At 40.1% G+C, this 13,223-nt stretch overlaps 1 protein-coding gene across 1 annotated transcript in view; it reads right to left on the bottom strand.

Annotated features, from left to right (window-relative positions):
* The window catches only part of LOC140729186 (ADAMTS-like protein 1), a 98,472-nt gene that overhangs the window by 61,854 nt on the left and 23,395 nt on the right, over nt 1–13,223 (bottom strand). The window contains exons 4-7 of the mRNA XM_073048665.1: nt 10,478–10,688; nt 8,816–8,995; nt 6,160–6,313; nt 4,825–5,962 (exon numbers count right to left, since the gene is read on the bottom strand). Of these exons, the coding sequence (XP_072904766.1) occupies nt 4,825–5,962; nt 6,160–6,313; nt 8,816–8,995; nt 10,478–10,688 (1,683 nt within the window). The remainder of the gene's footprint in view (nt 1–4,824; nt 5,963–6,159; nt 6,314–8,815; nt 8,996–10,477; nt 10,689–13,223) is intronic.

Consider the following 13,223-nt stretch of genomic DNA (forward strand, 5'->3'; position numbering starts at 1 on the left):
CATGAGAAGCAATCAGCCACGGCATTACTTATCCCCTTTGATATGTTGTATAGCAGCTGTGTACTATGACGTTGCTGCCATACAGTCCAAGGGTCTGTTATTTTGGCCATTGCGTGCACAAGGGGTTTGTGGTCAATGAATACTGTGGAAAGGCGACCCTCCAAAAGAAAACGAAAATGGTGGACAGCCAGATAAAGATTGAGAAGCTCACGGTCAAGCATGCTTCAATTCCTTTCGGGAAGCTGGTGGCTAAACAATGTAAGCAGCTGCAGCACATCTCCAACCTACTGTTTGAGCACAGCATCCAAGCACAGCCTGAAGTGTCAGTAGTAATGGCTATAGGGGCATTGGGGAGTGGATGTGCCAGTAGGGTCACGTTAGGAAGGGCTTGTTTGGTATCATCAATTGCCCTGGTCATGTTCGCTGAGCAGTAAGAATGTGATTAGGGTATTGCCTTTAAGCACACTATATAGAGGAAGCATAAGTTCAGCTGAAAACTATGTACATTTCCACCAATTACTCGACAATTTCAATTCCAGAATTTAAAACATTAATGTAAGTAGTGAACAGCAGTGTTCCCAAAACTAATCCACAGAATTAAAGTCCAACCTTCCTTCCATTTGTGACTCTATTCATTTATCACTTAAGAGTACATTGGCATTGTCAATGGCTGATTGAAAAAGCAGATAAATTGTATGAAATGTCTCTCGTCTCCATTATCTCCTCAAAAATTCAATAATGTTGGTCTAGCAAATGTTTATGTTTTGAAATCTGAATATTCACTATTGTACTCTTTATCTCAATTCCCTCGGCCAGTAAGGGATTGCAAGATCTTTCTTAACAATAATGTTAAGATATCTAGTCTGTAATCCCTAGACATGTTCCAACCCCCTGCTATAAATACATATTGTGTTTGGCTATTCACCAGTCCCCATGTTTAATTTCTTAATTGACTTAAATCTGTCACAAAATATTCGTTTGATTTGCTTAACCCCGTCAATGGCTTTTGAAAGCTCTCCTTAATAACTGCGTACAAGCCTATAAAATGGACCACTTGTGTATATAAGACTCATAATCATAAAAAATACCAAAGAAAAATACAGCACTGACTCTTTGAAGCATGACAATCATAAACTAGTTAGTTGGCCACAGCACATGTCCAACATAAGGCATCAACTCAAAGAGCCTGCCATTCTAATCTTAACCAAGTTGTTTTAGTTCAGTTACAACAGTGGTATTTGCCTGCTGGTGTAAATTTGTCCAGGTATGTGTGTCCACATGAATGCGTGAATCAAATCTAACTCATCACAAATCCCTGCCTAGGTTAAAATGACAGCATCATCCAAATACACAATGTCTAACACTAACAATAGCAAGTGCAGCAATAACATTCCCCGCCAAATACAGCATCCTGAGTTGGAAGTACATCGCATTCCCTCTTCATTTCTGTGCCTAAGTATTGGAAATCCCAACAAGTAGGACTGTAAGGAGGACTTCTAACAGTACATAAAAACAGAGATAGAACACAGAACACTACAGCACAGTACAAGCCTTTGGTCCACAATATTCTGCCAACCATTTAATCTACTCTAAAATCAATCTAATCCTTCCCTCCTACACAGCCCTCTATTTTTCTATTATCCATGTATCTATCTCAAAGCTTCTTAAATGTTCCTAATGTATTTACCTTGCCCACCAGCCCTGGAATGACATTCCACACACCTGCCACTCACTGTGTAAAAATCTTACCTCTGACATCCCACCATACTTTCCTCCAATCACCTTAAAATGATGCCTCCTGCTATTAGCCATTTCTGCCCTTGGAAAAAGTCTCTGGCTACCTATTCGATATCCTGAATTTTGAGGCTATGTCTCCTCTTTCTAAATCAGTAGCAACAACTTCCTAGCCACTGCCTTATCTATTCTTTTCAGAATTTTATATGATTCTATTAGGTGTTCTTTCATTCTTCTGAATTTCAGTGAGTATAGTATCAGGTGACTTCTCTTAAGATAACTCCTGCTCTCCAGAATCAACCATGTGAACCTCCTCTGCACTGCCTCCAAAGCCAGTACGTTTACCTCTCCTCAAGTAAGGAGACCAGAACTGCATTCAGTACTCCAGGTGCGTCCTCACCAGTACACTGTACAGTTGGAACATAACCTCCCTGTTCTTAAATTCAATCCCTCTAATGAATGCCAGTATTTCATTTGCCTTCTTGACAGCCTGTATCACTACAAACCATTCTGTGCACAAGTATTTCCAAGTCACTCTTCACAACAGCATACTGCAACCTTTCAACTTTTAAGTAATAATCTAATTTTCAAATTGGATGATTTGGCATTTACCAGTGTTGTCCTCTATTGGCCAGATTCTCATCTACTTACTTTATTTATCTACAAACTCTTCACAAATTGCCTTTCCACTCAATTTAATGTCATCAGCAAACTTAGACATGCTACTCTTGGTCCCCTCTTCCAAATCCTTAAAATACTGTTCATCGTGAACTGTTGCAAAATTAACACCTCCTCCGTGGCACCTTGCTCACCACTGATTCCCTTTTATTACAACCCTCTGTCTACTAATAACTAATCAATCCTCTATTCATCTATGTGTTACCTCCAATTCAATGCATTCCTATCTTATTGTTGTCTTTTGTGTGGCACCTTATTGAGTAACCTCTGAAATCCAAGTCTACATCAGTACAAAGAATTCCAGTAAGACTGTCAAACAGGACCTGCCCTTGGTGAATCCATGCTGAGTTTGTCTGATGGAACACTTATATCCAGGTGTCTTGCTATTTCTTCCTTAATGATAGTTTCAAGCATTTCCCCAACTACAGACTTTAAACTATCTGGCCTGTAGTTACGTATATGCCTTTTACCGCATCCTTTTTTAAACAGTGGTGTGACATTTGCTGTCTTCCATTCCACTGGCACACAGTATGACAGCAAAGTTTCTCCACCGCCTTTTCCAAGATAATTAGGGGTGGCCAATAAATGCAGGACCTTGCAACAAATATCCTGGTGCTGAAAGTTGATTAAGTTGTTGAAACTCTCAAATGTCAGCAAACTGACAATGCTATCAAAAGTCACCTACCCTTGAGTGAATGGCTTACCAGGGCCACTTGGGTCCATCTTTTATTGCAACTTTGTGTCCACAGAGCTAAATTGCTGAGGAGAGGTGAGAGTGACATCAAGGCAAAATTTGATTGAGCAAGGCATCAAGAAACGCTGATTAAAATGCAATCAGTTGGTACAAAGGGAAAGCACCCCTATGATTACAATCATGTCTTGCACAAAAGATAATGGTCCTGGTCATCAGAATCCAATTACCCCGAACCTAGGACATCACTGCAGGAGTTCCTCAGGGCAGTGTCATCTGCATCTGCATCAATGACCTAGTGAAGGTGCTCAGCACAGTGCACCGACAGAATTTCAGGGTAGACCCTGGAAGGAGTTGTGGAACAGGATGCAGGCACATAGCCCCCTGAAAGTTGCAACACAGGTAGACAGACATGCTTGCCTTCATGGGTCAAGGCAATGACTACAAGAGTAGAGATGCCATGTTACAGCTGTACAAGACGTTGGTGAGACCGCACTTGGAATACTGTACCCAGTTCTGGCTGCCTGGGTACAGAAAGGTTGTCATCAAGCTGCAGAGGATGTTACTGAGATCAGAGGACATGAGTGCGACAGAGAGCTGGAGGGTAGGAGACTGAGGGGTCACTTTATGGAGGTTTATAAAATAATGAGGGGCATAGAGCAGGTGAATGGTCATAGTCTTTTCCTCAGTTCAAATTCAAGTTCAGATGTAATTGTCATTCAACCATACACGAATATCCAATATATAGTCAAATTAAACCGTATTATCTGGGGCCAAGATGTGAAACACCCAGAGGAGTTTTAAACTAGAGAGCATAGGCTTAAGCTAAAAGGGAAAGTATTTAAAAGGGATCTGAGGAACAACATTTTCACACTGTAGATGAGGAGTATGTGGAATGAGCTGCCAGAAGAAGTGTTAGAGGTGAGTACCATTATTATGTTTCAGACAGTTTGACATCCACGTGTACAGGAGAGGTTCAGAGGGATATGCACCTGCATCCTGTTCCGCAACTCCTTCCATGGGGAAGGGGATTACCTCATGTAGATAACTTGACAAGATGGATGAATGAGGTCAAAGGGCCTATTTCTACGCTGTAGAACTCTATGACTTAACAATGTAATAATTCATCCCCACCTTCTCAGCGACAGTTTGGGATGTACCATACTTGTTGGCCTTGCCAGAGATATCAATAACTCACAAAAATGAATTAAGAAATTAACAAAAAACTTGGCAAAATCGCTGTTACATTAATTGTGTAATATCGTAATAATGTATTTTCAAAAATAATCGCATAACTCTGCAAGTAATCTTACTAAAGCACACTCTAAACATACAAATAAGGTTCTTTCTGAGAATGCAGGAGATCATTCAGAATTATCAACAGCTTTGAGCATAGTGAACTTAAAGCAGTTGTTAGTTTCTCTGTGTTGGAATGTAAGTAAAAGTGCTAATTACTCCAACATAATTAACAGTTAATTTTCTATGTAAACAAACATGATGAATAAAATTGAAATAACAAGAGAAAATGCTGGAAATGTTCAGCAGGTCAGGCAACATCTGTGGAGAAAAAGAAACAAGGTTTAGTATTTCAGCTTGATGACCTGTCATGTCTCTGTTTCTCTCTCCACCAACGCCGCCTGACCCGCAGAGTATTTCAAGCAATTCCTGTTTTCATTTCGAATTTCTTATGGCAATTAGCTTAGGAATACAACTGATCATACCTCTGGCTGTATTTTAATAACTGGCCATTTTTTGTCCAGCTGATGAGTGGTTTTGGATTTCCATCTGCTTCACACCTCAGTGTCAAAGACCGAGTCCAGCTGGCCAGCAGCACTGTGCGGCCTATGTCAGCAATGACCTCTGTTGATGAAGCTAAAGGCTTACCATTGGCCTTCTGCCATATTACTGGTGCCTTGAATAGCTCTGGAGATGCATGGATTGATCCCTTGGAACTGGACTGTTCAATTGATGATAATTTTGATAATCCATGGTCATCGGTGGTAACTTTATGAAAGGAAGACTCCACCGAATTAGTATACTTGTTCCTCTCACGGAGTTTCAGTTTGGATTCATTGGCATCTGGCTCAACCTTGGAAATTTCAGCAATTAAGTGCGAGATAACATGGGTAGCATAGGCATCCTTTAGATCATCACTCTGCCTTGAAATGGCCCTGCTGATTTCATCCAGTCTCTCCTGATCTATCACAAAATTTAGGGAAATGCTGGATTCCACACGAGCATCCTCTATAGAAACAATGTCCTTTTCTGTGGACTCTTGTGATTCCATTGAGTCCAGACTCTCCTGAGGCCAACCTTTAATTTCAAGCAGCTTATGAATAATTCCATCATATTGAGCTTGAGGATGAATGAAGAATTGATTTTTATCTGTCTTATTCCTCCTCACTCCAGGTGGATGCTTATCTTTTGGACTTAGTGCTTCATTTGAAAGTCCAGTGACCTCTTCCTGTCTGCTGGCAGATGGCCATTCAACCAGCTTATTATTGCTTCCAATTATTTTAATCACAAAGTGATCACGTGCAGATCCTGCTACACATGTGTAGGTACCGACATTCACTGGCTGCAGCTGGTTTATTTTGATATAACCAAAAGGGGTGATTGTGACATGGGCAGAGCTTGATAGGTGTTTTCCATCTTTCTCCCACACTATCATGGATTTTCGAAATCTTCTAACAGGACAGCTGATGAGCACAGATGTTTTGGGAAGCAGATATGCCTGCCCACCGATATTGAAGTGGAGTTTCCTTTCTTTCCTTAGCTGGATATAAACTTTTCGTAGCCCCAGTATGTGAGGTCCATGTCGATGAGAAAGTTTGTTCTCCTTTCTGTTTACTCCTGGAGCTAAACAAGAGATCCTAAAATCACAATCAAATCTGAGCAGAAAAGCAATTTTAAAATATTGCAGCAGAAAGCCATCATGCTTAAAGCTCAAACCAACATCTTTCTACCATAAGAAAGAAAGATATCAAATAGCTATTAGTTCTTATTGATGTTTTAAACAATCATAACAAGGTAAAGCACATTCTGATTGAACTTACTAGCACAGGGCATGATGACGCATGCTTGTAGCAGCGGTGGATGAGACAGACTGGAGCAATCCGAAGCATTTAGAGCAATCAAAATCCCACCGTGGCCCTTCTTCTTGCAAACCACCTCACGTCTCTGTATACCTTCCCCACAGGTGGTGGAACACTAATCACATTGATAAAGACATTTTCAGTTACGTTATCAATAAACGGCAAATGCTTTTACAGAAACAGTGTTCAAGATATTGACATGGCATTAAGGTGCAGTCCAAAGTTCAACTATTAAAAATAACTAATATTAAAATTAGAAGTTTCACAAGACCTTTGAGAACCTTGGGTTGATAACATTGTTAATTATGTGGGTGCAGAATCAACTGGCGTTCTTCAGCATTCACCCTGCTACAATGGTAATGGTCAGTGAGAAGGCACTGATGTGTGGCATCTCCTGTTGCCTGTCTGCCGTGACTAGGGCAATGACTTCCCCATCAAAAGTCCAACTGGTGGATAATGGGAGCATTAGATCTTTCCCATGCTGACGTTTCAGACATCACTTGTAAAGTGACAACTAAAAGGACAATATTTCCAATTTCTTGAGTGTTGGTAGATCACTTTTTCTTGTTATGAACTTCCACTAACAGCTAAAAGCTTCTCTGTACTCCTATAAATTTGGTCATATTAGCTGAAATATATTACAGTTCCTACAAGCAAGATCAACAACGTTTCTCCAAATGCAGACAAAAATAAAGTTATATCTTCACAATATCTTTGTTGTGCCGCTTCTGTAGATATTTTTGATGTACAGTACTATATGGTATGAATGATGCAATCATGGCCACGGATTATCAGGCTTATACAGACAAGTATTCAGTGAAAAAGGATTTAGTGGTTCCTGGCGTATACAACAAATAAACTCTTTGTGGGCTTCCAGCTGGGTACAGGTATCGATTATAACTGATGTTTCGATGACAAATTCTGCCCTCTTAGAGAATCAGTTATAATCGATACCTGTACCTGGCTGGAAGCTCGAGAAGGTATTCAATGGTTATGACTCGATAAAAGAGCAAATATTTCCTGTCCTTACAGTACCATGTCTCATCTGCATCCTTTTAATGATGCTGGCCTATCACTGGAGAGTGAATTGCATCTCTCCTAGTGGCACCCTCAACTCTCAATACTAATTCAACTCCAGAAGCTTGAGTGTAATATATATCTATATACAAAGCACTGTGCAAGAGTCTTAGGCACCCTAGATTTTTTCTATAACTTTTGTCTTAGGTGTTTATTTTTGTCTTCTGCATTAGTGTCAGTAGAAAAGAGCAAATTTTAGATTTCCAAAACACTCATTTTCCCAAAAAATAAACGTTAGAAAATGTTTTGTATTTCATTCAAGAAAGTAACATATCAAATGATTGACCACTTTTCAGATAAAAATTATTACTTTATAGGTATATAGCCCAGTGTATGCTTAAACAATGATAACAAACAGGTGCTAATGATCAATGATATAATGAGCTGAATGAACTAAACTGATTTACTGAAACAGAAATGGGTGTAAAAAGGATCAAACTGGATGAAGGACAACCAAAATAACAGGTGAAGGTGTGGCAAAGTGAGACAGTTTGGCCTTCAAACCAAATCATATACCATGGCAAGAGTGAGCATAGCAACAAGCCACAAGGTGGTCGTCCTGCATCAGCAAGGACTCTCCCAAACAGAAATTTGTTTTCACCATACAGGAGTTTTAAGATGTGCTGAAGAAGCACAAAGAAACAGGCAAGGTTGAGCACCAGAAAAGCAGTGGGCAGCCATGGAAACTGAGTGCAGCAGACGAGAGGTACATCAAACTGATGTCCCTCCTCAATCTGAATAATCCAGCACTCAATGCTGAGCATATTCTTGTCCATCATACAAATCCATTAGGGAGGCAGCTGACCAGTCCCAACTTAATTTTCTTATAGAACTGTATGACAGTGTACCTAAGAGAATTGATGCTGTTTTAAAGGCAAAGGGTGGTCACATCAAATATTGATTTAGATTTTTTTTACTGTTTACTACTCTTTATAGTACTTTTTTTGATATTTAGAAACTTTTTATTTCATTATTTTTGAAAGCACCTTTGTTTTAACAGTATTCTTTTAACTTGTGCCTAAGATTTTGCACAGTATATATACACACTGTTATTCCCTTTCAAATAAAACATTACTCCAAGGCTTCTTCATCCATCGTCTAAGGTGAACATGAAATAACGGCTCCCATCATGTAAAGAACAAGATGACAGGCCAATATGCATTCTCAAAAATCGATTAAACCAAAGAGCTAAACTCTCTTTTAACAGTTGTGGGCTCTGATGCCTATCTCAACCTCCTTCCTTCATTGGGACTTCTCCACTCCCTTTCAGGCATCACTACTGCTCATTGATTTACAGCTTCTAGCACAACACACCAGTCCAATGCATTCATTCTACTTGTTTCTCAGTTATCTAATATTTCACTTGCAAAGATTTTTGTAGCAGATTTTACACATGCATCGATATTTAACTATTCTCAATCTCCTCTTTGATCTTCTTCTGGGTTGCCTTTATTTATTGCAATGAGTGAATCCCAATTCTGAATCTGAAACCCAATGCCAGCCTTGAAGTTCTGCAGGAGCCAGGTTGAGATGGTCCTACCTGTGACCATTCAGAAAGGAGCCACTGAGTTGGGCAGCCTATGCTCGCACAGAGCTGATGACCATTCGGTTTAGGAGTGATGCAGAATTCCTCAGCCAAGTACCTGAAACTCCCATCAGCCATTCTCTGTTTGCAGGAGACCCGTCGTATCTGAATACCACGGCCACAGCTCTGTGAACACTTACACATTAAAATAGAATTACATTAGAGGCATTGCAACAGATTAGATCATTGACTGAGATGCTGGAGAACGAATTGTAACCCATCATTCCTTGGCTAAGGAGTGTCACACTAAAGAAGGGCTGGGCTAGAAAAGGATGTCCAAAAGATCAGGTTGTGCCAGTGGTTAGTAGGGAATTCATCTCCGGTAAATTACAGGCAGAAGATATATGTGGAGAAAATTGAATTGACATTCTCAATCCTTTAAAAATTCCACCAATGGACTGATAGAGAGCTGGCATATTTCAATGGGCTAGTTAGCTCCTTTTAGGCAATAACAATTCCATGCTTCAAGGGTAGCTATCTTCTAAACCTGAAACAACACTCTTGATCCCTGCATCCATTCTTCAGACTTGCCATCTACAAAATGATGAATGAGAATAAGAAGATCAGACTGTGTAAGGATGACACTTTTCCTCTCCTGAAGGATGTTAGAAACCCAACTGGATTTTATGATAATCTGATAGTTCCATGTTTTATTCCAGACTCTCTCTCACCAGGGTCCTATGTACAATTGGAAAAAACCATTTCTACTCCTGCAGTGTAATAAAGGCCAGTGTACCACTTATCTTCCTAACTGCTTGCTGAGTTTGTACGTTAACATTTACAGATTCATTCTTAAGGACACCATGGTTCCTCTGAACAACACCATCTCAATTGCTCACCAGTTTTAAAATTACTTTGCTTTAATTTACTAGTATAAATGATTGTGTTTTATATATCAGTACATTACTTTTTAACCATTCTATTTTAATAGCCTTTCTGATTTCTGAATCATATAAAAACTATCAAAGCCAATAAGAGTTCATCTTTCTTGGTTCTAAATCAATTCTGGGCATACGAGTGAATATGGCTGCATTTTACCTGTGCCAGTTGTTCTCCTCTATTTATGCTGTAGATATGCTACTCTAACACACATATTTCTTCATGCTGTGACCTGTAGTCCCAGTGCAATACAATGGGGCATTTGTAAAACTGCAGTTCAGGAAGGATGGGGAAGAACGGTCCCGGGAGAGATGATCTATAGTAATGTAGAGACCAGAGCACTTTCCCCCAAGAGCACGAGAGGTAAAAGTAATCCATCTGCAGCAGAACTATTCCCAATTATACATGAATTTAGTAGAGCAAATGGATGGAAGCTGTGTTTTCTGGCAAATGGCTCAGTGACACGGGGGTCACCCATTTAGGTTTGTTGGCATTGCAAACAGAAAGGAGAATTTTTGCTTGCAGTCAATTAACAAGATATAGAACATAACTGAGAGGGCAGGGTAGTCAAATTCCATTTGATCTTTCAAACGTTTGATGTTAACTATGCAGAGAAATTGGCAAAATAGGAATGTAGGTCTAGTGAGGAACTCAGTTGAAGACTGGCACACACACACAAAGGCAGACTCGTCCCTTTATTGGTGTAAGATTGTAGTTCAGACAGATTAGACTGTGTACCTTTTGCCACTCTTCAGCGTGCCAGTCTGGGGGGCAATTGACTTGATTGCAAGCTTGCACATTGTCTGGCTTCGGCTGTGGGCAGTTCTTATCCTCGAGGGTCGCTGTCTCATTAGTTTCATGAGATAAGAAGTGCATACAGAAGACATCTCTGGTCTGTAGTCCAAGGCCACAGCTGGATGAACAGGGACTCCACTTTCCAAGCTTCCACCTGTACAAAAGCCAAAAAATAATTGCCATTCATCTGTTTCAAATTAGAAATCAAACTCCACTGGGCATTTTTCACGTTTCTATGCAGTTTTTACAAAAAAAAGGTTAGTTTGCAAGAAGTTAACACCTGCAAGTCTAAGATTCTATGATTAAATCATAATCATAAACTTCTGTGGCAGATTATATTATTGAACTTGAAAAATATTGTGCTGGACAACTTGGAAAAAGTGATCATCGAGGTGCAGTAAAGGATAATCACAAATACTGACCCATTCTTTATAACTGCCAAACTACGCATGTTTCTCAGCAATCCCTAATCCTTCACCAAAGGAATACAGTGTTGGGAAATGTATGATGATGCATTTTGGTAAAAGGAACAATAGTGCGGATTACTATCTAAATGGGGTGAAAATTCAACCATCAGAGGTGCAGAGGAACTTTGGAGTTCTCATGCAAGGCTTCCAGAAGGTTAATTTACAGCATATATGTCAAACTCAAGGCCCGCGGGCCAAATCCGGCCCGCGGTGGAATTATCTTTGGCCCGCGAGATAATATCTAATTACTATTAAAGCTGGCCCCAGTAATCGAAGCGCCTATGGCGTATGATATGGCTAATGCTGAGTTTATTCAGGTACCAGGTTTTCAGGGTTTTTAGTGTTTATTCGGCAGTCTTGCTCGGCAGTCTTCTTCATAAGAAACGGAATTTGTAAAGTGAAACACTTTGTAGTTATAGCAGAGACTGAGACACATGAGAGCAGGCTGAAAAAACGGAGGCAACGAAAGCTGCGTTCGCACGCGTCCGACTGATCCGGCCCGCATGAAGCTGCATTTTGCTCAATACGGCCCGTGACCTAAAATGAGTTTGACACCCCTGATTTACAGGTTGAGTCTGTGGTAAAGAAGCCAAATGCAGTGCTGGCATTTATTTCAAGGGGAATAAAATATAAAAGCAAGGAGATAATGCTGAGCCTTTATAAGACACTAGTCAGGTCACATTTGCAGTATTGTCAACAGTTTTTGGCCCCATATCTCAGAAAGGATGTGTTGTCGTTGGAGAGAGTCCAGAGGAGGTTCATGAGGATGATTCTGGGAATGAAGGGATTACCATATGAGGAGCATTTGGCAGCTTTGGGCCTGTACTCACTGGAATTTAGAAGAATACAGGAGGATGTTATTGAAACCTACTGAATGTTGAAAGGATAGATAGGGTTGATGTGGAGAGAATGTTTCTGATGGTGGGGGTATCCAGAACTAAAGGGCACAGCCTCAAAAATGAGGGGCAATCCTTTAGAACAGAGGTAAGGAGGAATATTTTTAGCCGGAGAGTAGTAAATCTATGCAATACTTTCCCACAGACCATGGTGGAGGCCAAGTCCATGGATATATGGTCTATTTAAGGCAGAAGTTGATTATTTCCTCATCAGTCAGGGCATCAAAGGACATGCTGAGAAGGCAGGTGTTTGAGCTTGAGTGAGATCGGGGATCAGCTGTGATGGAATGGCAGAGCAGACTCGATGGGCTGAATGCCCTATTTCTGCTCCTATGTCTTATGTTCTTATGGTCTAAAGTAGATAATCCAGTGGTTGCAAGCAATTCAAATATGGCACACAGTAACGATAACAAAATAACATAATAATAAATCTGTAATATATCAATCTTTGTCAGGAAGTTAGTTGATGTTCTTTGAGTTCCTACTTTAATATAAATTAGGTTCATACATGAAAGAGATATTCTGACATCTTCAAAGATATTGATAAATCTTTATAGGATAATATTGCATGAAATATTACTTGAGAAATGATGTTGCCTTCACACAGGCCGTGTTTGCTTTAGTGCACAAGTAGTGAAGGGTGAAACAAACTCCATTTAGTCACAGAATTTGTTACACACAAGGCAAAGATTAACCAATTTTCTTGTTCAGACCCTGAAGTTAGACATTGGATCATACAGGAGAGGACATCTGGTGATTACTTATCCTGTTTGATGAGAAAACAACCTGCCTGACTTCAGTGAAGGGGCGGAATTGAATCTCATCAGCTATCTCCTAAACAGACTGATCAAAAAGGCAGGGTAGGAGGCAATAGTACTAGGAATTGTCCCATTAGCTTCCATTGATTGTGTGAGGTGTAAAGTCTGCAGAAACTCTCACTGAAAAGGCTTCTAGACAAGCATCAAGGGCCCAAATATTGGTGGCTGAAAAATGAGGAAAAAATGCCTGAACCTCACATTTGTATTCTGCATTTCATTTCTTTTTTTTTGCGGAAAATTTCCTGCTGATTTTCCTGCTAAGTCAATTGTACAGTATTGCAGTAGCACTGAAACCTGCTCAAAGATAACATGTCTACTGTAACTAGACAACATGTATATGGAATCATGTTTATTTCCACGCCAGGACCACAAGACTGAAAAACAGTTACTTCTCCCTATCTGTCAGGCTGATCTACACCTTCAGCCATTAACCCATCCCAGTACACCACCTACCACCACTACTTTATCATTTCCTGTCAGAGCCACCTTACGTACAGATACTGCTACC

The sequence above is a fragment of the Hemitrygon akajei genome, chromosome 6, assembly GCF_048418815.1.
Source record: "Hemitrygon akajei chromosome 6, sHemAka1.3, whole genome shotgun sequence".
In the NCBI taxonomy this organism is placed as follows: Eukaryota; Metazoa; Chordata; class Chondrichthyes; order Myliobatiformes; family Dasyatidae; genus Hemitrygon; species Hemitrygon akajei.